We start from the raw sequence: 27385 nt of genomic DNA on the forward strand, positions 1-27385 counted from the left end.
TACTATGTGTCGTCCAAAATCTGACCATTTTTTTGAAAACGTTTTTTTGGTCCAAAACTTGACAAAAACGTCATACTATACTATGTAGTATGTCATACTATACTAATAAAAATAAAAATATCAATTAACTCCACATTCACACGTGAAACAAACAGAACCAAACATGTATTTTAATTTCAGCGTGAGTACCGGTGAGCACACTCTCTTTAATTTCGACGCCCACGGTTTGAACAAAAAAAAAATAACAAACAAAAAAGTCCAGACAACAACGACAACAACTGAAAGTACATGTGAACAGAAATGCACGCGGTGAGAAGAAAAACAAAAAAAACCTACGTCTACAGTTAAAAAAACCAAAAAAAACAGACAACACAAATATATATATTTATATATATACACGTTCCAACATCATTAAAGTCTAAAATAGAAAAAGTGAACGGACTAGATTTTCACACTTGACCTGCTACAGGATAAATTAATGAAATTCACATGCTGGTTTCAACGCTAATGCTAACCCTAAAGTACAGACATTACAAGCAGCGGGGTTAAAGGTCAGATCCTCCTGTAAATGACATTTCACCAAACAGACTTGGTTTGCTCCAACAGGGGGCACCAAAGTGTACTTAGGAGTCATGGTTTCAATTTATCCTCTTTCGGTCGTTGCCAAAGAAGTTGATCATCGATTCATTTCAATTTTTTTGCCAAAAATTGTACGTTTTTCGGACGTGTAAACAGCAAAAGTCGCAAAAATATCGGACGGGTGTTTTTGGGAAAGTCACTTACAGTCTGAGGAAGAAATTATTGGATGTTTGGGGAGATATGCATTCAACATTCCTTTTTTTTAAATGACAAAATCTTTTTAAAAAATTGAAAAGATTGTACCTCTGAATTATTTTAGCATTGAAATTGAAAAAAAAATTACAGGTTTTTTTTACAAGAATTTTTTTTATGGATCTGTTTTAACAAGATCTTTTTTTTCCCGGGAAAAACATTTCAGGATTCTTTTTACAATATTTTTTTTAAGGAACTCCAACAGATTGACTTCTATTGTATTCATATTTTTCATAGATTAAAAAAAAATAAAAAAAATGAAACAAGAATTTAGTGGTAAAATAGTTTTTGGGGGAATTTTGTTTTTGTCTGTACTTGAATGTTTCAGTGAAACCAGTGACATATGATCATGTATGTATGTGCCTACATGTGTTTCCCATTCACATTCCCTACGTTCCTCATGTGTTCGTGTGTGTGTGTTCCCTCATGTGTTCACGTGTGTGTGTGTGTGTGTGTGTGTGTTTGTGTGGTCACGGCCTCCGTGGGTGTGTGCTGCCCACATACGTGTTCTCTATACACAGGACGATGTAGTGGTTGGAGCAGGAGCGAGCGTGTTGACCCAGCAGTCGTCCCGTGTGCAGCAGCGCCGCCTGAGCCGTCACCGCCATGTCGGACGTCCTCCACGCCTCGCAGTAGTTTGAGGTCAGTCTGATCCCCACCGCGCTGGAGCCGTGCCACATCAACTTCTCTGGCCTGAGGGACAAAGAAGAGACATGAGTGAGTGAGTGAGTTAGTGAGTGTGAGTGAGTGAGTGAGACAGTAAGTTAATGTGTGAGTCAGGCAGTGAGTGAGAGTGAGCGAGTAAATGTGTGAGTGAGTGAGTGTGTGTGTGAGTGAGCGTGTGTGAGTAAATGTGTAAGTGAGTGAGTGAGCGAGTGTGTGAGAGTGAGTCAGTGAGTTAATGTGTAAGTGAGTCAGACAGTGAGTGAATGAGTGAGCGTGAGTGAGCGAGTGTGTGAGTGAGCGTGTGTGAGTAAATGTGTGAGTGAGTGTGTGTGTGAGTGAGTGAGTGAGCGAGTGTGTGAGAGTGAGTCAGTGAGTTAATGTGTAAGTGAGTCAGAGTGAGTGAATGAGTGAGCGTGAGTGAGCAAATGTGTAAGCGAGTGAGTGTGTGAGTGAGCAAATGTGTGAGTGAGTGTGTGTGTGAGTGAGTGAGTGAGTGTGAGTAAATGTGTAAGTGAGTGAGTGTGTGTGTGAGTAAGCGTGTGAGCGAGTGAGTGAGTGTGTGAGAGTGAGTCAGTGAGACAGTAAGTTAATGTGTGTGAGACAGTGAGTGAGTGAGTGAGAGTAAGTCAGTGAGACAGTAAGTTAATGTGTGAGTCAGACAGTGAGTGAGTGAGAGTGAGCGAGTAAATGCGTGAGTGAGTGTGTGTGTGTGTGTGTGAGTGAGTGAGTGTGTGTGAGTAAATGAGTAAGTCAGTGAGTGAGTCGGTGAGTTAATGTGTAAGTGAGTCAGACAGTGAGTGAGTGAATGAGTGAGCGTGAGTGAGCAAATGTGTAAGTGAGTGAGTTAATGTGTAAGTGAGTCAGACAGTAAGTGAGTGAGTGTGTGTGTGTGAGAAAGTGTGAGTAAATGTGTGAGTGAGTGAGACATTGAGTGAGTGAGTGAGTGAGTGCTGCTATTCTCTGAGCACCAGTAAATATTATGCAACTAAATGTGTGAGTTATGTTGATTCTTGTTTTGTTTACATGTTTGGGCTGTAAAGCTTATGAATTACCGACACAACTACAGTAGACAGTGAGTGAGTGAGTGAACGAACACACACACACACACACACACACACACACACACACACACACATTCTTGTACTTGCTGCATACTGAGGACCGGGTTGCTGACAAAGTGAAGACCAGCATTTCCACTTTATAAATCAACACAATTACAAATATCTACTTCATGAATGACATCTAAATAGAACTACTGGTTGCAGTACCATAAAATGTCTGCAGGTGGAGCCCCAGAGCAAAAACAAAAACATCATACTATACTACGTCATCCAAAATGTAAAAAAGAAATTTGACCCAAAATTTGAAAAAAACAAATTACCCAAAGTTTTTGGTCCAAAATTTGACAAAAACGTCATACTATACTACGTCATCCAAAATTTGAAAAAGAAATTTGACCCAAAATTTGAAGAAAAAAATTGACCCAAAATGTGAAAAATAAAATTGACCCAAAATTTGAAAAAAAAAAATTGACCCAAAATTTTGGGTCCAAAATTTGACAAAAACGTCATGCTATACTACGTCATCCAAAATTTGAAAAAAAATTTGACCCACAATTTGAAAAAAAAAAATTTGACCCACAATTTGAAAAAATGTTTGGTCCAAAATTTGACCCAAAGGTTTTGGTCCAAATTTTTGACAAATTGAGTATAGCATGTTATATCTATATTTATCTATATAGGAAGTGATTTCAATGAAAACAAAGTGAGGACCGGCCAAAATGTCCTCACTCCGTAAAAATGACCTCACTTTGTTGGTTAAAAACCCTCACTGGTCCTCAGTACAAGAACACACACACACACACACACACACACACTCACCAGGCTGAATCAGTCATAACGTTGCGTCCGTCAAAGGAGTAAATCGGTGTGGCCGGATTAAATGAGCCTCCGTTTCCTGAGAAGATGGACGTCCAACTACTGAACAACACGTCACCCTGAGGACAAGAGAGGAAACATTTAACGTTGTAACTTTTAACGTCAATCTAATCTAAAATAATCCTGCACATCTCAACCGTGTTCCGACCTTGAGATTAACCACGGGCATGTCCGCGCGGTCCGCCTTCCTCACTATGGTTGCCAGGTCCTGCAGGTGTGAGGACAGGAAGGCCCTGTAGGTGGCAGTCAGTCCCATGGAGCGAGCCTGCTGGTAGCACTGGAAGTCCACGCCGCGGATTCCACGCATGTCACCTTTCAGAGGAGCGTTCAGCGCCACCAGGTGGAGCTGAAATGCAGAGAGAGGACACTTGGACTAAAACCAACGCTGTCTACATCTTTATGACAGATCTGGGATTGGAAGCAAGGAAGGAACTTTGCACTGTGGAGGGCAGCATTGCACCTGCTAGTGTACAGTCTGCTGCAAATTATTATTATTACTATTATTATTATTATTATTATTCACACTGACCTGCTACAGGATAAATGAATGAAATCCACATGCTGATTTCAACGCTAATGCTAACCCTTAAGTACAGACATTACAAGCAGCGGGGTTAAAGGTCAGATCCTCCTGAAAATGACATTTCACCTAACAGACTTGGTTCGCTCCAACAGGGGGCACCAAACTGTACTTAGGAGTCATGGTTTCAATTTATCCTCTTTCAGTCGTTGCCAAAGAAGTTGATCAATCGATTCATTTAAATTTTCTTTGCCAAAAATGGTACATTTTTTAGTGTAAACAGCAGAAGTCGCAAAAATATCAGACAGGTGTTTTTTGTCTGAGGAAGAAATTATTGGATGTTTGGGGAGATATGCATTCAACATTCCTTTTTTTTTTTTTAAATGACAAAATATTTTTTTTAAAAATTGAAAAGATTGTACCTCTGAATTATTTTTGCATTGAAATTATGTTTTGGATTTTTTTCCTGAATTCAGCCTGTTTTTTCCGGGTCTGTTTTTACGAGATTTTCTTTCAGGTTCAGGTTTCAGATCATCAGTAGTGCTGGGCATATTAACGCATGACGCGTTTCCATGACGACTAACCGGAAAAAGACACGCGTGACGTCATGTTTACGTGCCGAGGCACCAGAGTCCAGGCACCCTTTAACAGTTAGTTCCGTTAGCTCCTTTAGCGCCGTTAGCGCGCCTACAGTCGAACTGGAGCGGTCCATTTATTAAACGAAAAGAGCAGCGCTACATAAAAAAAACAGCGTACCTGTGTACTGCGTACGTGTGCCTCTGTTTTTAAAGTTTAGCGTCACAATCGGGGAGTCACGTAAACATGTCACAATGTCCGGTCAGTCGTCATGGAAACGCGTCATGCGTTAATGCTCACATGCCCAGCACTAATTATTAGAAAAAGAAGAAGAACAAGGAGAAGAACACTAACAGGCCAACCAGGAAATGAGGATATACTGAATAATCACTAGAGGGAGACTGGGCTGCAAAAAGAACTTAGTTTGGATGGAAGTCTATGGGAAAATGAGCTTCCACTACATTTTCATGAGGAGTTAATGTCCTCAATCACTAGTTCCAGATCTTCCTCAATCGCAAATGATGTCAAGTAGAAGTCTGGTTTCAGATGACAACTCACCCCGGAGACGTCGTTGAAGGTCTGTGGTAGAACATTAAAGCTGGGCTGATATCCTCTGTTGTTCTCCTGCAGCTCCTGTTCAAAAACACGAGCGTAAAATCACACAGATGTTTCTGTAAAATGTTCAACATGCATGGATTATGACACCGTGTGTGTGTGTGTGTGTGTGAGAGAGAGAAATAATCTCTGTTTTTCATGGTTAAGATTAGGGAAAACGCTGTCCTAATGAATGGAAGTCTAAGGAGAACATCTGTGTGTGTGTGTGTGTGTGTGTGTGTGTATGTTGACCTGGCTGTGGCTCCTGTGTGTCCTGCTCCATTCTGAAGTTCTGCTCAGAGCATGAGACGCCGCTGAGGACGAAGGTCCTGAAGGAATCAGCTCTCCAAGCTGGAAGACAAACAAATAATCCCTAAAAGTTCAAACAACGTGGATTTTGTCGATTCCAAATCTTCAGAAACCGATGCAGCACACGGTTGACGCGCCATTTTTGTTTAGGTCAATGATTCCATTGATAAAACATGACGGTCAGAAAAGTGGGATTGGGACAGAACAAGACTGAAAAATGCACGGCCATCTGCCTAGACCGGTGGCGGTGAAAGGAGCAATGGGGGACAGAGGAAGAACATGTCCTCTCGCACACACACACACACACACACTGCACACCTGGATCTTACGCCAGCCATTCCGAGCCCTGACGTAGAGCTCTCCTCCTCGCTCGGACACGTAAGCCAGCGTTCCCTCTGCAGCGCGTTGACTCTCTCTGGTCAGAGCGTGGACCGTTTTGTACGTGGTCACCTGAACGCAGCACAAACACCACAACAGCATGAGTGATATACTGTACATCCTTGAGTGGGAACTATAACTAAAGGAGGAGGAGGAGGAGGAGGTATCTCACCATGTTTCCATGTCCTGAAGATCCCGGTGGACCTGGAGGACCAGGAGGACCTGGGACGCTGACGGCTGAGGACATCACATCAGATTTACATGTGCGTTCTCACAGAAGAATCAAGAGTATCTCTCATGTTTTACTTACATGCACCGGATCCATATGAAGGTCCTGGAGGTCCAGCAGGACCGGCCGGGCCCCGAGGTCCCGGTCGTCCAAACCCAGATGGTCCAGGTTGTCCAGGGGAACCAACAGGACCCGAAGGACCCACGACGGACTCACCTTTTGGACCCTACAGGTAAAGAAATAGAATATTATGACTTCAGAGCAAACTCCACATCGATGAAGGTTGGATTTATTAATAATAATAATAATAATAATAATAATAATAATAATAATAATAATAAAAAAAAGAACTTACGACAAGACCAGACCTGCCGGGCAGTCCTGGAGGTCCAGGTTCTCCGGCGTCACCCTTTTCTCCCTTCTCACCATGGTGTCCCTGATCCCCTTTTTCTCCCTGACAGATTAGAAGACACATTAGATTAAGAAGATCAACCACAGAGAATAATCCAGGTTTAGGATTTAATGTTATGTCAGAGTCTTGCTATAAGGACACACTGGCATGAGGACTTTAGGAGCCAAGGATCGAACCTTCACCTCACTGCACCTCATTCATGAATTTGTGGCAGAAAGTAATTCAAGGCAACTTTCCAGGTTTATTTCCAAAGAAAAATCAGATTAATTACTAATTTCAAACCCACAGATGACATTACAAATGTCACAAATTTACAGCAAATGTATTAAAGTATTCATTGTGGCCTTGAAAAACTCAAATATGTCCAAAAACATCTAAAATGGCAGCTGACCCGGCTCCTGGGATAAATATATACAACTATTTTTTACTTTGTGCCAAATTGAAGTGTTTTCCCCTAAAGTGTATAAAATAGCCCTTTAAATGAATGTCGTGATTTCATTTTTAAAGCAATATCTCATGGAAACTGACCCACTTTACCCATTTAAAATTCATATTTGGTGCTATGGAAATGGTGAAAACATTTATATTATGGAGAAATGAGCCGTTTCCCCCCGATTCATATCGTAAATTTGGACGCCGCCAAGTTTGGGTGGAACACTGCTGTCATGTTTACTGTGTCGAGCGAATAATAAATCAAGACTCACCACAACTGCATCCACAAATGCAGGAGCTGAGGAGAAAGACAACACGACATTAATGAGACAAAATGTGCTGCCAGAACAAGGAAAACCAGATTTTAACCACCAAACAAAAGACTAGAGCTGAAACAATTAATCGATTACGAAACGAATCGTCAACTTTTTTGATAAGATTGAAGCTTTTTTCATTTTTAAAACAGGATTGGACTACAGCTCTAGATAAAAAATAATGCATATTAAGTTGATTTTAATGTTCCATGGCGTTAATCCGTTAGTCTTACCAGGTGTCCCTTGTTCTCCAGGTAATCCCGCCTCTCCTTTGTCACCTTTAGATCCAAATGAATCTCCTCTCCTTGTCACTGACCCCTACACACACACACACACAGATTAACATGGATACACAGGCTGCATTTAAACAAAGGGTTAAAACACACGCAGAGACTTTCTGAAGAAAACACGGTAACATGAATAAAAACATGTTAAAATAAGACAAACCAAGCATTAAAAACATGAATTACAAACATATACAGGCGGTTCATGTTATAAACAGCAGCACACACACAACCGTCACCTGACCGTACGTCAAAATACAAACAGTTAGGGATCGAGGTTAAAGCGGTAAAGGTTTACACATTGTTGGGGTTAATAGAAACAGTGTCAGTGTCAAATATTTCCTTATGTTTTTATAGTCATAGTGTGTGTGTATTTTTAATTATTATTATTATTATTATTATTATTATTAAATGTATTATTAAGTATTATTATTATAAGAAAATGTATTGTCAAGTATTATTAAAACCTGTTACTGTCTCGACTGTGACACCTTCAGTTTACGGACATAATTACGGCAAACACACAGATGGACATATTGGCAGCCACAGAGCATAACACTGCCCCCTGCAGGCCTGGATGAATATGTGACTTTTTATTTAACGGTCAGGCAGTGTTTGTCGTTTGAAGCCACGTTTAACCGTTTCCCTTCGTGTTCAGCTTTACATTCAATCATAATAAACAATCAAGTGTAAAAAGCGAGATTTGAAAATGATTTAGTTCGGGGGAAAAAAGAAACCCATAAAGTATCACCACAAAGAATAAGAATAAGACACAAAGTTGTATAAAATAGAAACCATATAAAACCCAACACCAGGAACAAAGGGAGTTTGATTTGTCTCACTTTCAATACAACACAGCGATTAATAAGGAGGGAGATTTCCTTTATGATAAATAACAATTCAAAGCTTATAATAGCCGAAAAAAACACAACAACATTCCTTTTTAATCTGATTGAACTGAAAGTGACGCTTTTTCGGTCGGAGAGGGCATCAACATCTGTCCTGAGTTTTGAGTCATTTTGAGTCTTGGTGCAGCGACTGCATCTTGAAAAAGTGATAATTCATGTTTTTTTTTGAGACACTGCCCCCTGCTGGACCTCTGCAGACTACATAGTCGCCACTTTTTCTCAGCGTTACACAGATATTTCTGTCTGGAAACTGCAGTTTGTTAACCTCTCAGTCTCCTGCACCAAAGCCCAGAGCGAAAATCAGTGATTTTAGCTTGGGATGGGACACAGGAGCTGCTGGTCGACTGCTGCCTCGTGTGGTCAGTGTGTGTCACTGAGGATCATCTGAATGAAGGATTCCAAACAACTGATTTTCTCTATGGACTTTGGTGCAGGAGAGTGAGGGATATGCACATTTGCAGAGTTTCCAGTCAGAAAAAAGACTGTCCATGAGATAAAGTGGAAAAACAGTTGCTGGTTCAACCAGCAGAGGGCGCACACACAGCTCTGACTGATAATAAAATCTATTTAATCTGCATTTGGCAGAAACAGAGATGAAAACAAGCCGTTTACAAGACAGATGTCGATGCCTGGTGAAATGAGGCCACACCCACAAACACATAGACCTTCCAAAGGTCGTCAGGACGACAAAGAGGAGACGATTAAACGCAGTAAATAAGACGGGGAGGAGGGTTAAATTAAAGGGGTTTGCTTGTTTTGTAGCCCAGAGCAGAGAGCTGCGGCCATGCTGCGACACCCACACACCACCGTTTCAGAGTGAAACAGACCGGTCAGACGGTCCGGGTCAGACTTACTGGTCCCTGTTTGCAGTGCGGTCTGGGTCGCACCGGGAACACTGTCTTTGAGGATTCAAAAGAAGAGCAGCGGTGTAAGGCTAAAAGGGAGGTCCTTAGAGTTTAAATGAACATAAATCAACCTGACAAGAGTTGAAAATATTTTCATACGTCAAGAAATAAATGAAAAGGCATGGGACGATATGAATAATTTGTGGGATTTTTATGTCCAAATTAATAACAGTTCACATTATTATTATATTGCTTTATTTATAAACTCTTGTTTGTATTTATCCCATATATATATTTCTTTTTTACTATCTTTATCTGTACTGTCTTTGCTGCCGGACAAATGCAGGACTATCTTATGTGAGTCATACTTTTAGTGAGCAATTTGAAGTGGGAAAAACAAAAATAGAAGTCCAGTATTTACTGGGAGGACGCAGACTCCCCCTAGTGGCACGCCAAAAGAACTCACTAGGACTGTATGCTGGCAAGCCACTTAGTATTTTCAAGTAAAAAAAAATGGTCCACAATAACTCACAATAATAAGATTTTGGAACACAATATCAGTTTGTAGTAACTTCCAATATGTTTCTGGATCCATCCATAGACAGTAGCTTTAGCATCAACAAACACAGATTTCATACTCACTCCATTTAAACCAAGAATTCTTCCAGGAAGTCCTGGAGGACCTGGAGGACCCGGGGGTCCCTGAGACAGAGAGGGGACACAACAAAAAAAACAGATTATTGACTGACATCGATGGGGTTTGTCTGTTTGTGTCCTTGTGTGTGTCTGTAACCATGGCAACAGCTGCTTGCCGGGGACACAAGTTTAGTGTGAAGTTTCCCCATCGGATTTTGAACACACACATATATATATATATACTTTATGCATGAAAATGAGAAGAGCAATTTGTCTGTTTTCTTCTCAGAGTCCTGTGTTACAGACTCATGAAACAAAAATAAGCTCAAAGATGTTTGTACATTTGTTCCGCTGTGTGTAACTGTGTGTCTGTTCACTGCTTTTTCCCCCCATGTTGTTTCCTCTTACCGGCCGACCATCGGCGTCTCCTCTGTCACCTTTTCTTCCGGGCAAACCAGGTCGCCCCTAGAAAATAATAATAAAAAATGAGTGAAATGAGTTTCCTTGTGCGTCAAAAATCGAGCTAACAGTTGAGATAGCAGTCGTCAGAGAGTTCAGTGTTCGACTCACCGAGCGACCGGGGAAACCATATTCTCCTTTTTGTCCAGTCGGTCCTATCGGGCCCTAAAATAAACCCGACAATTAATCACCGTGTCGGAACACATTAAGTTGTGTTGTGTAGCTATTAAAGTGGTGATTTATGGTTATGGTCTCACCATCAGTCCAGTGGCTCCTGGGAACCCACGGTCGCCCTACAAAAACAACAACAGTACAGTGAAATGAGTCACGAGCCACTTTGCAAATGTAATTATAATTATTTGCAACAAAAAATGCACAAAAACTGATAAAGAGAATGTTAATCATTTAAAGTGTCAGTTCACCTTGATGCCTTTGGGCCCATGTGGGCCCCTGGGAGCAGATAAGAGAGACCCATCAGCAGCAATGGTCACTCCTGACTCTCCTTTTTCTCCCTGTTGAAAGCAAACGCATGAAATGTTTCATATTAATCTGCATAATACTGTACAGAAAGGTTTCGGCATAATCTCACAGGCATCTCACTTTAATCCCTGGTGGCCCGTGGGCACCTGGGGGGCCGCCGTCTCCCTTCGGCCCTCTGGGACCCTGCAAAAATTCGAGATTTTAATACAAGGATAAAACTGTAATATATGAAAAACAATGGTGCGTATCTGGTATAGATTTGAAAGAAAACTCTGTCGTTAATATTTCGACAAGCAGTAATTGTTTTAAATGCCAAGTCAAGGTGAAAACACAGTCACATACCCTGTTTAGACAGCATGACAGCGAGGGCAACATTGTAAAATAAATAAACAAAAGGTTATATTGTCTTCAAGTCATTGTGGGAAAACAAGAAGTGCTTTAGAGATGAAGAGAAGATGCACATGCAAAGAATAAGGTGATGAAGCAGAATGATCTTACAGGAAACCCGGCTCTGCCTGGCAAACCCTCAGGTCCCTGTAACACACACACACACACACACACACACACACACACACACACACACACAAGCACATATTCAAGCAAAAGCAGCAAATTAGGATTAATTTATTATAAAACAGCAAAAAATACATGCTCACAGCCTTTTTGGAACTGGTAACTGGAGTTTGAGTCACTTATTAAACCACTCAATCTCCCACACCAAAGTCCATAGTGTGAAAATAAGTGATTTTACAGTTTATCACACAACTGTTGAGTTGTCGATCCACTTTTGCCTCCATGAGTGTTTAAAATGTCTTATTTTGTGACTTCAGTGTTTGAAATCCTTCGATCAGACTCACAGTAGAACAGAGACTATCATGTTCTATCATGAGCTAATTAAACGTTGATTTATTTCTATGGACTTTGGTGCAGAGAGTGAAGTTCAAACAGTTAAAAAAAAGTGTCACTTTCCCGTGGAGAAATGCTGTCTCATGACGCGATAAAGCGGTGAATACATTCTTATAATAGCATACGCTTAACATACACATTTTGTTCAGGTGCTAACATCCCTTTAGCATTGGCTGTGTTTTGCTTTGGAAACTCACTGCAGAACTAAGGGACATTTTGTGTTGTTTTTCCTTCTACTCACGTTGGGTCCTTGTGGTCCTCTGATCTCCGTGAAGTTGAAAATTCCATCTGTGACATTGAGGAGCAGCTGCAGACAAAACACACGTTGCTGTTAACGTGTTTTACTTGCTAACGGCGTGCTAGCGGCGTGCTAGCGGCGAGCTAACGGCGTGCTAGCGGCGAGCTAACGGCGTGCTAGCGGCGAGCTAATGGCGTGCTAGCGGCGAACGGGGTCATACCTATGTTCCCCGGGTCCTATGTTCCCCGTTTTTCCCAAAAAAGGTCCTATGTTCCCCACTTTGTATGTGACAGGGGAACATGGGACCCTTTTTTTTGAAAAAGGTTAGAGTTAGGGTTAGAGAAAGGGTCCTATGTTCCCCGGTCACATACAAATCGGGGAACATAGGACCCGGGGAACATAGATACGGTCCCCCTATGTTCCCCGCTTTGTATGTGACCGGGGAACATAGGACCCTTTCTCTAACCCTAACTCTAACCTTTTTCAAAAAAAGGGTCCCGTGTTCCCCTGTCACATACAAAGTGGACCTTTTTTTGGGAAAAACGGGGAACATAGGACCCGGGGAACATAGGTACGACCCCGTCCCCGGCGAGCTAACGGCGTGCTAGCTGCGAGCTAACGGCTTGTAAAACCAATTTGTATTAATTTATCCACGTTAATAAGAGAATTGAAATCAAACATCACGGCACTACAGTACAACCTGTCATCAAATGCATTTTTTCATTTATTTCCAGCTTATCTGATTTTTTTTAAAGCAGCAGATCTTGACATTAAACCTGTGAGCTACTGTAAAACTGAATTGTTTATTCTCATTTTGTCACATTTTGGTAGAACAATCTCGGTAATAATGTGTGTGTTTTTTCCTCAAACCTCTAGACATTGAAATAAAAATCTACCAACATTTAAAAAAAAGAAAAACTCCCATTAAAGGTGCATTATGTAATAAATCATAAAATCCTCCTAATATGTCACAGAGACTCAGGAATAATGTTCATATAACAACAACAACAACAACAACAACAGTACAGACAAAATATTTGCAATTAAAAAAAATATATTTTGCAGGCTGCAAATCAAGTTTATGTTATGAAATCATGTTTTGGCGTCATGTGGCGCCACCTACCGCCGTCTACCAATCATTGCAGTCAGTAGAGTCTCAGCTGCCGAGCAACCACGGGTTGCCAGTTACTGTTTTTTTTTTTTTGTGTGAGTTAACCAGTGTAAATCTATTCAAATGCCTTATTCAAATGAAAAATCCTATCTTTGTGGGGACATTTTGTCTAGGACACACAAATTCAAAGGACTTTTTCAGTTGTTTTTTTTAAGATTAGAGTAAGGAGCACATACATCCTGTAAGTTGATAATAGTCCCAGGAGGTCCAGGAGCCCCCGGTGGTCCTGGGAGACTGAGTCCATCTTCACCTCGATCGCCCTACAAAACAGCCGACACAGAAGTCGTTCAATAAACTCAGTTTATTCAAATAATAATAATGAAAGAATGTGAATAAATTAGTCAACAAACCTTCAAGCCCAGACTTCCCTTTTCTCCGTTAGCACCCTGTTTGTTGTGTAAATAGAATTAAAAAATAATAATAATAATTCATGTGCGTGTGGTGTTAAATGGTTAAATAATCAGTGCATTATTTAAAAACTCCTCCTCACCCGAGCACCTGGTAGTCCAGCAGGACCCTGAAGACCCTCAGGCCCCGGGTCTCCTGGTTCACCCTGAAATTAGACGAAGAAGCAAGTTCACTTTATTGTCTATATTATATTTTAAATCATGGTGTTTTGGGCCCACAAATAGTATAGTAAGACGTCTACGGTTAACAATTAGTAATACTGTGTGTACGACTGATTTACTGTGAAAGAAAGGAGATAAAAACATTATAATATGAATAATCTGATCTTACTTTGACAGAGATGCCCGGACGTCCATCCTCACCCTGTAAACATGAGATGGAGAAAACAAAAAAAAAGAATAAACAACAAACAATCGCACAACAATGTATTTAATGAGTACAGCTCATAAATATTCATAGATTATTTATTGAATTACCTTGGGTCCTTGTGGACCAGGTAGACCAGGAGGACCCTGGCAAACAGAAACATTTAATATATATGAAATAATACTCTGTATATAGTATAAATATATATATAAATACATATATTATACACACACACACACTGGTAAACTGACCTGTGGACCTCTGACTCCAGCTCCAATGAGCATGTCGCTCTTTCCAGATCCTTCCATGTCCTTTATATAACAACAACAAACATGTCACATGTTAAAATGATGTTATTATTATTTGCTCTTGTCTTCACTGGATTAACTTTATTTGTTTCCGTCACAGATTATTGAACGTCTGTGTGACTGGATTCATGATGAAATAGTGTCACCTCTATGAAGTATTTGGAGCCTGAAGGTCCAGGTGGTCCAGGTGGTCCTGGAGGTCCTCTCCTCCCCTCTGGACCAGTGGGCCCTTGTGGACCCTGTGATCCCGCTGTGCCGTGAGACCCACATTCACCCTGCAGAGGTGAAGAGAAGCTCCTTTTTAGCCAAACACGACTCTCGTAATCTAACTTAATCTATCCGTTTTAGGACCGACGAGTGCGTGTTGTCGTTACCTTTGGTCCAGGTGCTCCAGGTAAGCCTTGATCACCCTGATGAAGCAACGGAGGATGAGCGTGAGAAACCTCATGACTTTGGTCGGGCAGTGATAAAAAACAACATTTCATGGATATCGGAGAAACCATGTGGTCACGTTGGATCTGTGAGCCATGTTTGTTTTGGGGGTCACGTCCACTATCGCAGATTGTTTTCATTTAAAGCTCACATAGAGTGGTCCTGTTGCACATACATGTTAGTTATGGAGGTCTACTTACATTCATTAACTTGTTTTTATGGTCAAAAACCTCCTAGTTGCTGTAAACGAGCCGATAGAAATCTGTCTTTTCTGACGCTGTTTCCCAGCTGCGATATTTCAGACTCAACTCTCACACCCTGAAGACGGAACTGTGTTGTGATTGGCCAGCCAGCGTAGAGCCTTCCCAACTGTCTTGTGATTGGCCAATACCCAGAAGTGACATATTCAGCACACCAGTTCTCAGAAGCGCAGCTCCCCCCTCTGGAACGGTGGATGCACTGCTCCTCATTATCAAAACATTGTTTTAACAGTGTTTAAAAATAGCTTCTTCACGACTCCCTGGAGTCAGACCCAGAGTCAGAAGACACTGTCTCTCGTGAAACACCTCCACAACGGACGTTATTCTTCTTCTGCGGTTCAATGTACGCAACCGGATGTGCCCGGACTAGTGCCCGGAGCAGGACGATCTGCTGTTCAGGAGAACCGCTGTTTACGTAACCGGACAGGGTTTTTTTTCCAGAGATCTCGCTGAGCCAGAGATTACTACGGAGCCCTGCTAGGGTCAGGTGTGGAAAAAATAAAAATCGTTAATGACGCAGATACATACTAAAAAACAGCGTTAATTGGAACTTCCCGTCTAGGTCCGCTTTAAAAATACTTCTACTTCTACTTTATTTCAGCAGTCTGGACGCTGACTATGCACCTTTTCCGGACTGGTCCATCTGGACGAACATACCTTCTCTCCCGTGGCTCCCTGTTGACCTGGAACTCCGTCGTTTCCCGCTGAACCCTGAAGATGCAAATGTAGACAAACACATCAGTGACAACCTCACAAGATGAAGGTTTTGGGGTTTTGGACGAAGACAAACGCAGCAGCCAAAAAGCTCAAAGATCATCAGCCATCATTCAACTCAAAGCTGGTCAACAGCACAGTCGGTCAATGTGAAGGAGGAATACTCGTCGTTCAGCTTCCGTAAGTGATGAGATTGTCCATGCGGGCAATGTTGAATTGGGGGGGACGATGAATTGTTCAATTGTTCAATTGTTTGTTTCGTTTTGTCATCACTTAACGGGAGAGTTGAACCGACTCAAAGTCAGCGTATTCCTGAGAGCACGAAGTACAAGAATGTTTCTGACAACACGTGTTTGTTTCAGTAAACAATCGAGAAAACTCCAAGGCACACTGAATTTACACCTTCATGCAGAACTGACTAAAGTGCAGTGTGTGTTGCCTCCTCAAGGGGGCAGTCATTTTACACCAAGTTGCACCTGGAAACAAACGTCTTAGCTCAGGGGTCTCAAACTCAAATGACCTGGGTGGGAAAAAAAAGGTCAAACTTTGAGGAAAAATACATCAAACTAATAATATTTACGATGATATTTCACAATTAAAGTGTCTGTTTTTATATGGAACGATAACAAGTTCACAATATAAATGTATTTATGATGCAAATTGAATATAGTCATTAAGAAATGACCGCATGTGGCGCCCTGGGCCACCAGTTTGAGACCACAGTCTTAGCTCAGTAACTGATGGACTTGACTTCCTGTCTGTCTTCCTGCACAAATTGTGCTAACGGACAGGTTGCGTGAACACCAACGTCCACAAAAGTCTCTCTGGGCAAACTGACGAAACTCTGCCAGCAGCTTCCTGGTCAAACGTCCGGATGATGTTGAGATGAAGTTCACAGCAGGTGAAGCTCTGAAGAAGAGTCTGTTCTGAGGATTCTAGGGATAATATTAACCGTTGGTTTTCGATCATCTCTGAGCCCCGGTCAGTGTGCCTTAGTGACGAGCAGCAAAAATACAAGAATGCGCAGGTAGAAAGTACACGAAAACACAGAAAATAAGTTTAAAGTTTGGTGGAAAGACAGATTTGTTGCTTTACCATGTTGGATAAAAGAAGCATAAATCGTAAAAGAGAGCTGAGGTCGTGACCTTTGACCTTTGGCCTCATTTAGACCTGGTATTAATCATACATATCCATTCTCATGTGGACAGGGTTGAGTAGGACTGGCTCTGCTTACGCTGCTGTAACATGGACGAGACAATATTTTGAATGGAAGCAGATAACGAGCTACGACATCGTTTTTATCAAAAAGCATAGGGACCGTCTACAAAGTGCAACACCCGAAAAAAAAATGATTAAAAAACATTCAATAAGTGTAGTATCATCAAAGTTTCTGTAAACTTTACAGCATAAACGTATAAAATTTTGATTTTTTTTTTTGTTGTTGTTGATTTTCAGACAGGTTTATCGTTCGTTTCATTTTGAAACACAAATAATACACAGATTCATGTACGTAGTGAGTGAGTATGATTTGTCCACCCAACGCAAGCTATGTGAGGGTTTCAGAAAATAGTGGTCAATGGTAAATATTGCAGGAAATAAATCAATATTTGGGTGCTGATTGGTGTACAATTAAGATAAGATGGTCCTTTATTGTTCTCACATTTACAATTTACTGTGAAACTACTGTGGAGGTGGTCTCTACTCCATCTTGAGGACGAATTGCATTACTGCATCCTCAGGAAGGTGGCAAAATATTCCTCCAAACCACCTCCAAATGGGATTTTTGTCAACTGATCTGAGGATGCGTTCAGGATTGATTGTCTGTCCACATCACATAAGATTGATGTTAACGCCAGGTCTGAACAGGGTCAGCTTAGTCGTCTGGTCACATAAAATGACTCGTGAATCGTCAAATGAAACCGAAAATAGAGTTCTGAGCAAGCGAAACAGGAAGTTTAGGCTCAGTCGTTTGCGTAACAAGCGGTTAATGCAACATGGTAAGAGATGACACACAGTCTTTAGGCTGAGGACTGTGGCAGTGAGCGTCATCGTTGTTCATGAACAGATGGACGGTCTCACTGCTCCAGCCTCTCTGACCGCATCCCTGCCTTTCACCGTTTGCTGGTTCACAAAGAAACCAGTAAAGCAGCGTTATTATACCTCGCCTGAGCCCCAGGCCGAGCCGAGGACACGCCAAGACTCTGAGGCGACAGTGGATTCAGAGGTGAACCCGGAGCTGAAACCAGAGCCCAGGCCTGAGCCGAGGTCAGAGGACGACCCCAAGCTCAAACCTGACTCCTCGGTCCCAGAACCACTAAACCAATCCTCAATAATCTGAAACAGACAAAAAACGAAGAGGTGGCAAGAGGGGGGGGGGGGGGGGGGGGGTGAGTCCAAGATGAAGAAGCAGGAACGAGGAGGTGGTCGGCAGAATAAAGATTGGTGAAGGTGTGGAGTTTGAAGGTTGGAATAATTAGAGTGGGGGGTCAGATGTGGTAGAGGGAGGATAAAAGACAGACAGGTCATTGGTCACCAAACACAAATACTGAAGAAACACAGAAACAGACGATCTGAAGTGGTTCAAATTCAATTTTGGGGCATAACTGTGTATAATAATATTATAATAATTGTCATTTCTTTGCCAATTATTTTCTTTCCAATGTCAGTAGGAGAGAAACCCAAGAAGATAAATGGTCCAGAAGGTGTTGGTGGTTGTTTCCCCAAACTTTTAATTTAATTATTTCTGTTCAAATCACACTTTTGTGAATGGCTCTTTATCAGGGTTTTAATTGGGCTAATTAGTTTGGGGTCACCTATACAATTGTTTGTGTTTTACATTAAAAGTCAGACTTTTATTCATCAAAGGAGTTGCAAAATTAATAGAAAATATAGTCAAGACATTGACAAGATTATACATTACGGAGCCCCCCGAAGTGACATGAGAAAAAGAAGAAAATTACAAAAAAAAAAAAAATTTAATCTCGAGTTTCAAAGTCGAGATCTCGAGTTTTGATTTTCCCCAAAAAAATTGAAAAAAAAAAATCGAAAAGAAAAAAAATCTAATATTTTTTGGAAAGTCGAGATCTCGAGTTTCCCAAAAAATTTTGAATTTTTTTTCCAATTTTTTTTTCTTTTTGGGGGGGGAAAAAACTTGACTTTGAAACTCAATATTTCAAAAAAAAAATTCTCATGTCACTTCGGGGGCTCCTTAAGACATAATGATTTTTAATCAAAATAATAAGTTTGCCCTTCAAACTTTGCTTTTGAAAAAAACCCCAGCAAAACTGTTTTCAGCTGTGCTAACGTGGGTTTTTTTAACGTGGCACAAGGGTTTTCAAGGGTTTTCTAATTATCCAATAGCCTTCTCACACCATAAGCAAACACAATGTACCATTAGAACACTGGAAATGGGTCTCTATTCATTGAAATAAAGCGCTTTTTCTTCAAAAATACACTGTAAAAAAAAAACCACTGTATGTATTTTCAGTGTGTTGTGACTTACTGGTATTCCAGGTTTTCCTTGGAGTCCGTCTTTTCCCGGGACACCGATTGGACCGGCGTGACCAGGAAGCAGGCCGTGAGGTGTGTCAGGTGACAGGTTGGCTCCAGGGGGACCGGGTGGCCCGGGAGGACCCGGTGGACCAGGATAACCCTGGAAAAGTGCGAGAGAGTGTGTGAGTGTTTCATTTCAAATACGAGAGTTTTGTCGTTCCCCCCTCGTTGGTCTCGATCCATCTTACCCTGATGAGTTCAGTGTCGCTGTCCAGGTCCTCGAAGCCAGAACCGAGAGCGTCTGCTCCGTACTGAAACGCACACATGATCAAATTTTGTCTCAATTTCAATCTGTGAAAATTTTTTTTATGAATGAACGCTTTCACTCACAGGCACACTGCGGGATCTCGGAGGTCCGGGTGGTCCGGGGAGGCCCGGAGGACCCGGTACACCAAGTCCTGGTTCTCCCTGTGGAGGGGGGGGGCAGAAAGCGTCACAAACAGGGATCTATCATAGGTTCTATCGTAGGACTTTGTACGTTCTTGTACTCGTACCGTCTCTCCTTTGGATCCAGCTTCTCCGTCCAAACCGGGGAATCCCTGAGGTCCTCTCTGACCCTGAAGGTGAAGGTGAAGAACACCATTTTGTTATTCAAAAATTGAACATGACGTAAAACAAATACTTCAGACAGAAGCAGAAAATGAAGCTCACCGCGTCGCCTTTAACGCCCTTGTCTCCCTGAGGAGAAGAAGGAGAACGTACGGATGAGACGAGGTGACAAAATAAAGACAACTTTAAAATGTCATTAAAGGATGGAAATACCACACACTCACCTTCTCTCCATCGCTCCCGGGCAGTCCAGGGAATCCTGGGGTGCCCGGTGACCCTTGGGGCCCCCGTGGTCCGGGCTGAGAGTGTCCAGGTAGAGGTGTGGGACCTGGTGGTCCAGGTGGACCAGGTCGCCCAGGATCTCCACGTTCTCCTTTCAACCCAGGCTTAAGTTCGCCCTGGAAATGAACGTACAACATTTAAAGGTGCAGTGTGTGAGAAATGGTGACCTTTAGTGGTGATACTGCAGAATGCAACATCCCTCCCTTTTTCCAATCCACACATCCAGGAACTACGGTGGCCTTCACACATCAGAAAGGTCTTATTTTATTGAGTCGTAAGCTTTAAATTCTTACTAGTTTGTCCATTGTCCACTGTAGTGTACTTATATAAGGCAACGAAAAACCACATCTCATTTTACTGCAAAAATATACATATTTATGGGTAGTATCTTCAATTTCTGTCATTAAAACCCTCCTAAATGTGTACACACTGGACCTTTAAAGTATGTTGTCATGTTTTTGACCCAAAGTGAGAAAGTCCACATCGCAATCTGAACTCACGTCTCCTGGACCCGTAATCAGCATTTCTTCATTGGCCTCTGTCGGTGTCATGTGACCAGAATATTCTTCAAGCTCCACCTCTGGAGCCTCAGTGGGCGGAGCTCTGACCGGAACGCTGTCCTCCTAGAAAAAGAAAAAGGGTAAACAAAAATGGCCTAAAATGTAGATTTAAATCAAAACTTAAAGGTGCATTATGTAATAAATCTAAAGCAACTGGCCATAAAATCCTCCTAATATGTCACAGAGACTCAGGAATAATGTTCATATAACAAACTGAACTCACCAACAACAACAGTACAGACAAAATATTTGCATTAAAAACATGATTTGCAGTCTGCAAAAAATGTTTTTAATGCAAATATTTTGTTTTGAAAATCATGTTTTGGCGTCATGTGGCGCCACCTACCTCCGTCTACCAATCATTACACTCAGTAGAGTCTCAGCTGCCGAGCAACCATGGGTTGCCAGTTACGTCAGAAAACGAAACCTAAAAGACCTCGGTGTTTTGAATTTGAATGCAGTAACCGTTTTTGGCCACATTCTTACATATGGCGCCTTTAACATTTACAAGTGTAAAGAAGTATAAAAACATGTAGGTAAGCCAATCGTTATGAAAAAACATGCACAAAAAAATAAATGACGTGTTTAGGGTGACAGTTCAGTTTTTGTGTCGTGTTTTTGTTCGCTGCGCCAAATTCCATAAAGAAAATCAGCCATTTTGCCTCATGGCTTGTGTGAGATATTGATCCACTCCATCTACAAGTTCATACGTGTTATTTTGTCACCTTACCAAAACCATTTAAAATCCGTCATTTTCATTTACCACAGTGACACAAACTTCTCAAACAAGGATGTGATGGCGCAGCAGCTCCTGTGTCACTGTGAGGTAAAAACACTGATTTTCTCTATTGGGATTTGGTGCAGGAAAGTGTTTAGAGTTTACAGTGTTTTTTTTGCTTTAAGCCCATTCAGCAGAACTTAAAACGACTGGTAACAGTCACTCAGTGTTGGAAGCCAGTGTTTGATTATGGGATGTTTCAGAGCGACTCCCCCCCCCCCCCCCCCCCGGGGTCGTGGGAGGATGAAAGATAAAGCCGGAAACCCGGGGAAGAAATACACACATATGGGCACGAAGGAGTTGTGTTAGAGGGTCCTGATGATGATGATGTGGGTGTGAAACAAACACAGCAGCAGATGGCATAAGCTCAAGTACACACACACACACACACACACACACACACACACAATGTGCAGCTGTTAAATCCACACTTCTATTCCTCAGAAACGATCACATACGAGTGCGATGTACCTGCGCCATGTTGGCTTTCCTCTGCTGTGTCCTCTTCATCACTTCCTCCTCCGTCTCTCTGTCGTCCAGATTGTCATCTCCACTGCCGTATCCTGACGCCTTTGACAGAGGGAAACAGGCAAATACATCATGTTTCGCGCATAATAACATCAGTTTATTGTATAGATGACGACATTTATCACCCTGCTCCAAAAATACCTGATTCAAATAAATCGTCAGCTCATCATCAAGCTCAAATTTTGTCAATTTTTTTTTTTTCAAAAATGTTGTATTTCAACTTTTGTAAAAAACAAAACAAAAAAAACAATCATGTTTCAACTTTTGTCAAAAAAAAATGTAATATTTCAACTTTTTTCAAAAAAAAAAAATGTAATATTTCAACTTTTTTCAAAAGAAAAATTAAAAATATTTTATATTTCAACTTTTGTCATTTTTTCCCCAACAATGTTGTATTTCAACTTTTGTAAAAAAAAAAAAAAAAAAAAAAATCATGTTTCAGCTTTTGTCCCAAAAAAAATAAAAAATTTAATATTTCAACTTTTTTCCCATTTTTTTTTCAAACAATGTTATATTTCAACTTTTGTTAAAAAAAAATTCAAAATCTAAATTTAATGTTTCATTTGAATCAGGGGTTTTTTGAGCAGGGCCACATCTAAAACATGGCATGGCCGCGTTCCCCCGAGGACCAGGGTTGGGAAACACTGCTCTCGTTCGAGGACAAAGAAAGTAATAATAATCTGACCACGAGGTGCTGCTGTTGATCCATGTGTGTGTTGTGGGGACCTAAATATGTTTAAAATCCAAGTCTTCATAATGTTAATGACGACATTTTCAGGTGAAGATGAAGTGTTTTGAAGTTAGGTGTCAAGGTTAGGCTAAGGTTAGGGTCAGGATTAGGATTAGGATTAGGCCACTTATAGTCATGGTTAATGTCCTCTGAAGTGAAACCAGTGCGTGTGTGTTAAACCATGCGGAGTGAGGACATTTTGGGTTGGTCCTCACATCTTTAAAGGGCGTTTTGGGTGTGTGTGTGTGTGTGTGTGTGTTTGTGCTTGTGTGTGTGTGTGTGTGTGTGTCTCACATAAGGGTCATCGTCTTCACACTGCTCCACGGCCGCCCTCGGGTCATCTTTTATCACCAGCTGCTGAATGGAGCCCTGGAGACACAGAGAGACAGTTAACATGCACTGTAAAAAACAAACAAATAAACAAACGAACAAACTGACAGATAATCAGTGTTGTAATGTAAAAAATGCTTTATACGTAAGTACAAAATTCACATTCAGCAGACGCTTTAATCCAAAGCAATTTACAATACGTGCATTTCAACATTTGAGTACAAACAAGAGCGAGTATTTAAGAGCAAGTGCGTGCTTCAAATATGCCAAACGATAAAGTGCTGTTCACGTATCTGCACTTTACTTTTATTATTATTTATAACTTCAAACTTCGAGCTTTTTCTAGTCTTGATGAAGCTCCTTTACACAACAGCGTTCACCCATTTAAAACGCTGCAACATGGGGTTAAAGCACACGTGTCCAACTCGAGGCCCGGGGGCCCAGATGTGGCCCGCCACGTCGTTTTATGTGGCCCCCCCGAGTGATTAATTGCTCTTTAAAATAGGTCTATGCTGCGTTAACCATAAACTACATTTCCCACAATGCACGGCGATTGCGTTACCCGCAAAGTGACGGCACCGCCACTAGATGGCAGTGCATCATGCGACGAGTGAAATTGAATAAGTAATAAATACAGAAAGTTATTTAGCAATATGTTACAGAGTAGCTACCATTATTTTACATTATATTTGGTTACAATTAGTTACATTTATTCTGTTATGACAGTTACATCTAGTTCTTTGAGGGTCACCATGATGCTGATGTGAAACTCAGTGAAAATGAGTTTGACAGCCCTGGGTTAAAGGGATGCTTTGTATTGCTAGAATAGCAGTAGTATTTTTTTGAAAATGTCCCTCCTTCAGTTTTTCACTGAGTTGTAAAAAATTTTTTTTTCCCTTTTCCAAATTTGCCCCAAATGATGCGTTTCACATCATTTGACTCAACGTAAGGCAAATTTGGCAGGTAAATGTACTTTATTTATATTACTGTGCATTATTAGATCCCATAAAGAACAATCATTGAGGAGGCACTGCTGGGATTTGAACCCAGGATCTCCTGTTTACGAGACAGGCGCTTTGACCATCTAAGCCACAGCGCCACATGTATATGAGCAGCAGTTGTGTTTCTTCATTGTAACGTTTGTTTGTGTCTGATTTTTCTGTTCTACCCAGAAAAGCGACTCACATGTTGACACAAAAGGTCCTGATTTGACTAAATCTAAGTCTTTTGCCTCACATTTCTTCCACATTGTTGACATCTCTGACTTCCTCATCCTCGTCCTCCCTTCCTCGTGTCGTCCCTCACTGATCTTCACAGTTTAAGGTTCTGAGACTCGGTCACTGTGACACTTTAGGGTGAATTCCAATTCCTTGCTTAACCCTCAATCTCAAAAATGCTCTCCCTCTAGTGCAAGTGCTGTACTGATTCTTGGAAAAATTAAGTTGAGGGATGAGTTTAAGGGCTGTATCGCCCTCAATATTGAGATTTTCCGAGACCACCCTTGGGAGCAAGGGCTACCCAGAATGCATTGCGTGTTTTGACAAAACAAAGATGGCGCCGAAAGCAGCGAAACGAGTATGCTACAAATTAAGTATTTTCTTTGTTAATAGAGATATAAAAATGATGAAAACCATTGTATTTTTTAGTTTAGGCCCATATTATGGATTACTGACGTCATTGTTGCGTAACATTTATTTTTATTTTACGATCTTTTGTCAGTCGGCCGGTGTGGTTTACTTTTCAATAAGTCGTGGTGTGTGGTAACTGTCAGCTGAATATTTGTATGAGTATCATCTTATAACTAACTGACAACCTAATAACTTGACTGACAAACGGATCAGAATAAAAATTCCTGACGTAAATGTGTTCTTCTTCTTCTTTTTTGGAGTTGACAGACTGGACGCAGCTTTCGCGTTATTCTGCCCCCTACAGTCTGAAGATGTATCTGCATTTAAGGGGTGTCCCATTTCTAAGTGACAAAATAACCCTCAACACTTGGTTTTGAGGCCAGTTAAGATTAAGGGTTGAGCTTGAGGGTTAAGATAGGAATTGGAATTGGCCCTTAGACTTTGTTTAGACTCAGATCCGGACTGCTTTTTTTTTTTGGGGGGGGGGGCTCCATTCTGAATTAAACCGACTGCGTTCTGTCGCTCACTCACCACAAACTTGTCCAGTCCTGTGCTTCCAGCGTTGGCAACAAAGACGCCCGAGTTAGGAGAAAAAGTGAGTCCTTCCTGCCGCCGGCGGAACGTGGTCCTCTCTGCTTCTCCACAGTCCATGTAGAGACGAACCTCATCACCCTCCACCACCACCTGACACACACACACACACACACACACACACACACACACACACACACACACACACACACACACACACACACACACACACACAAAAACACTTTAAAACCAGAGGTGGAAAGTAACCAAATACATTTACTCAAGTTACTGTATTGAATACTTTTTTTTGTGTATTTTGTATTTTTTAAGTACAATTTAAAATCAGGATTTTGTATTTTACTTGAGTACGTATTGACTCAAGTATTGTACTTATAGTTACTTTATAAATCCTATCTGTTACTGAGTAAAAATACAAAATTTAGCACAATGAAAACCTACAGGGGGAAAATATACACCAGAACCAGACGAATGATTATCACCAGCACTGGCACGTGAACATAGAGGGCGCCAAAAGTGACGTAATATCCTGTGTAGGTATAATAGCATATATATTATAGTATATAATAGTTTTGGATTTTTCTACTACCCTCACACCCCACGCAAAGTAACTAAGTAACTTTTACTTACAGTACATTTCAAATAAACTACTTTTTACTCCTACTTGTGTACATTTACAGGGACTACAGATGAAATTTAGCTAGTAGCTAATTCTGGTAAGGCCTGAGAGCCTTGCATTGTCCCTGTTAAATAAACAAATAAATAATAAATACATTTTCATCAAAGTATTGGTACTTTTAGTACAATATCTTAGTACTTTTTCCACATCTGTTTAAAACAAGGAACTGAGGGCCAAATTAAAGGAACATGACAACACTTTAATGGATATTTAGCAGCCTCTGATGGATTAACTTAATCAAATGTTATTTGACATGTGTAATATTATATTATTTGATCTGTTGTTGTCTTATATATATATATATATATATATAAAGGTTTTGTTTACTATTATTACTATTTAATTATTACCTTCTATGTCTGGTGTATTTGTACACATTTGTTTACTATGCTAGTTATGCATGTACGTCTACATGATTACATGTTTACTGTGAGTTCAGAAAATGAAAAAAAATCTGATTTATTTATTTTTTAAAGGCTTTTTTCTTCCTGCTAAACCGTGATAAATTTACTTTACACTTGGTTTGTTTGTGTTCATGAAAAAAAAAAAAAACAACAAAAAAACAAACGATGCCTCTTTTATGCTCATCCTCCTCCGACACCATGCTCACCGTGAAGCGCGTCCACTGCTCGGTCATGTCGGCCACAGTGAAGGTAGCAGCTTTGTGACTGTGCGACGTCTGCTCTCGGTCAGTGTAGTAGAGTAAGACGCTCTGCAGGCCGTCACGCACCGGAGTCAACGCCAAGCCCAGCTCCACCACCTGCTGCTGGGCATCGGTGATGGCAAACAACATCCCGCCTCTTGGGCTCGCTGGGCGAACCTGGAGTCAACAAGTAAGCACGTCACTGTCAGTGAGTGTGTGTGTGAGTCAGTACGTGAATAAGTAAGTAAGAACTTTAGTGAGTGAATAAGTAAGAAAGTTGGTATGAGTGAATAAGTAAATAAGAACTTTAGTTAGTGAATAAGTAAGAATGTTAGTATAAGTGAATAAGTAAATAAGTAAGTACGTGAATAAGTAAGTAAGAACTTTAGTAAGTGAATAAGTAAATAAGAACTTTAGTAAGTGAATAAGTAAATAAGAACTTTAGTAAGTGAATAAGTAAGAATGTTAGTATAAGTAAATAAGTAAATAAGTAAGTACGTGAATAAGTAAGTAAGAACTTTAGTAAGTGAATAAGTAAATAAGAACGTTAGCAAGTGAATAAGTAAATTAGTAAGAAAGTAAATAAGTAAGTAAGTTAGTAAGTGAATAAGTAAATAAGTAAGAAAAGTAGTAAGTGAATAAATAAATAAGTAAGAACGTTAGTAAGTGAATAAGTAAATAAGTAAGAACGTTAGTAAGTAAATAAGTAAGTAAGTTAGTCAGTAAGTGAAAAAGTAAGAAAGTTAGTAAGTGAATAAGTAAGTAAGTTAGTCAGTAAGTGAAAAAGTAAGAAAGTTAGTAAGTAAGTGAATAAGTAAGAAAGTTAGTGAGTGAATAAGTAAGTTAGTAAGTGAATAAGTAGGTAAGTTAGTAAGTGAATGAGTAAATAAGTAATTAAATAAGAGAGTAAGTGAATAGGTAAGTTAGAAAGTGAATAAGTAAGTAAGTCAGTAAATAAGAGAGT

At 40.7% G+C, this 27385-nt stretch overlaps 1 protein-coding gene across 1 annotated transcript in view; it reads right to left on the bottom strand.

Annotated features, from left to right (window-relative positions):
* Positions 1-210: 210 nt before the first annotated feature.
* The window catches only part of col15a1b (collagen, type XV, alpha 1b), a 48994-nt gene continuing 21819 nt past the window's right edge, over positions 211-27385 (bottom strand). Inside the window, exons 4-43 of the mRNA XM_083888793.1 lie at positions 26389-26598; positions 25082-25234; positions 22887-22961; positions 21806-21904; positions 20497-20619; positions 19939-20112; positions 19817-19843; positions 19660-19722; positions 19496-19573; positions 19354-19416; positions 19116-19265; positions 15557-15610; positions 14582-14617; positions 14354-14482; positions 14151-14210; positions 14010-14045; positions 13864-13896; positions 13616-13678; positions 13476-13511; positions 13302-13385; positions 11958-12023; positions 11309-11344; positions 10931-10993; positions 10753-10842; positions 10588-10623; positions 10442-10495; positions 10280-10336; positions 9878-9937; positions 9245-9289; positions 7432-7516; positions 7157-7182; positions 6396-6494; positions 6122-6266; positions 5984-6048; positions 5752-5883; positions 5377-5475; positions 5089-5163; positions 3583-3780; positions 3378-3493; positions 211-1524 (exon numbers count right to left, since the gene is read on the bottom strand). Of these exons, the coding sequence (XP_083744919.1) occupies positions 1302-1524; positions 3378-3493; positions 3583-3780; positions 5089-5163; positions 5377-5475; positions 5752-5883; positions 5984-6048; positions 6122-6266; positions 6396-6494; positions 7157-7182; positions 7432-7516; positions 9245-9289; positions 9878-9937; positions 10280-10336; positions 10442-10495; positions 10588-10623; positions 10753-10842; positions 10931-10993; positions 11309-11344; positions 11958-12023; positions 13302-13385; positions 13476-13511; positions 13616-13678; positions 13864-13896; positions 14010-14045; positions 14151-14210; positions 14354-14482; positions 14582-14617; positions 15557-15610; positions 19116-19265; positions 19354-19416; positions 19496-19573; positions 19660-19722; positions 19817-19843; positions 19939-20112; positions 20497-20619; positions 21806-21904; positions 22887-22961; positions 25082-25234; positions 26389-26598 (3516 nt within the window). The 3' untranslated portion in view covers positions 211-1301. The remainder of the gene's footprint in view (positions 1525-3377; positions 3494-3582; positions 3781-5088; positions 5164-5376; positions 5476-5751; positions 5884-5983; positions 6049-6121; positions 6267-6395; positions 6495-7156; positions 7183-7431; positions 7517-9244; positions 9290-9877; positions 9938-10279; positions 10337-10441; positions 10496-10587; positions 10624-10752; positions 10843-10930; positions 10994-11308; positions 11345-11957; positions 12024-13301; positions 13386-13475; positions 13512-13615; positions 13679-13863; positions 13897-14009; positions 14046-14150; positions 14211-14353; positions 14483-14581; positions 14618-15556; positions 15611-19115; positions 19266-19353; positions 19417-19495; positions 19574-19659; positions 19723-19816; positions 19844-19938; positions 20113-20496; positions 20620-21805; positions 21905-22886; positions 22962-25081; positions 25235-26388; positions 26599-27385) is intronic.

The sequence above is a fragment of the Microchirus variegatus genome, assembly GCF_963457635.1.
Source record: "Microchirus variegatus genome assembly, chromosome: 5".
NCBI lineage: Eukaryota > Metazoa > Chordata > Actinopteri > Pleuronectiformes > Soleidae > Microchirus > Microchirus variegatus.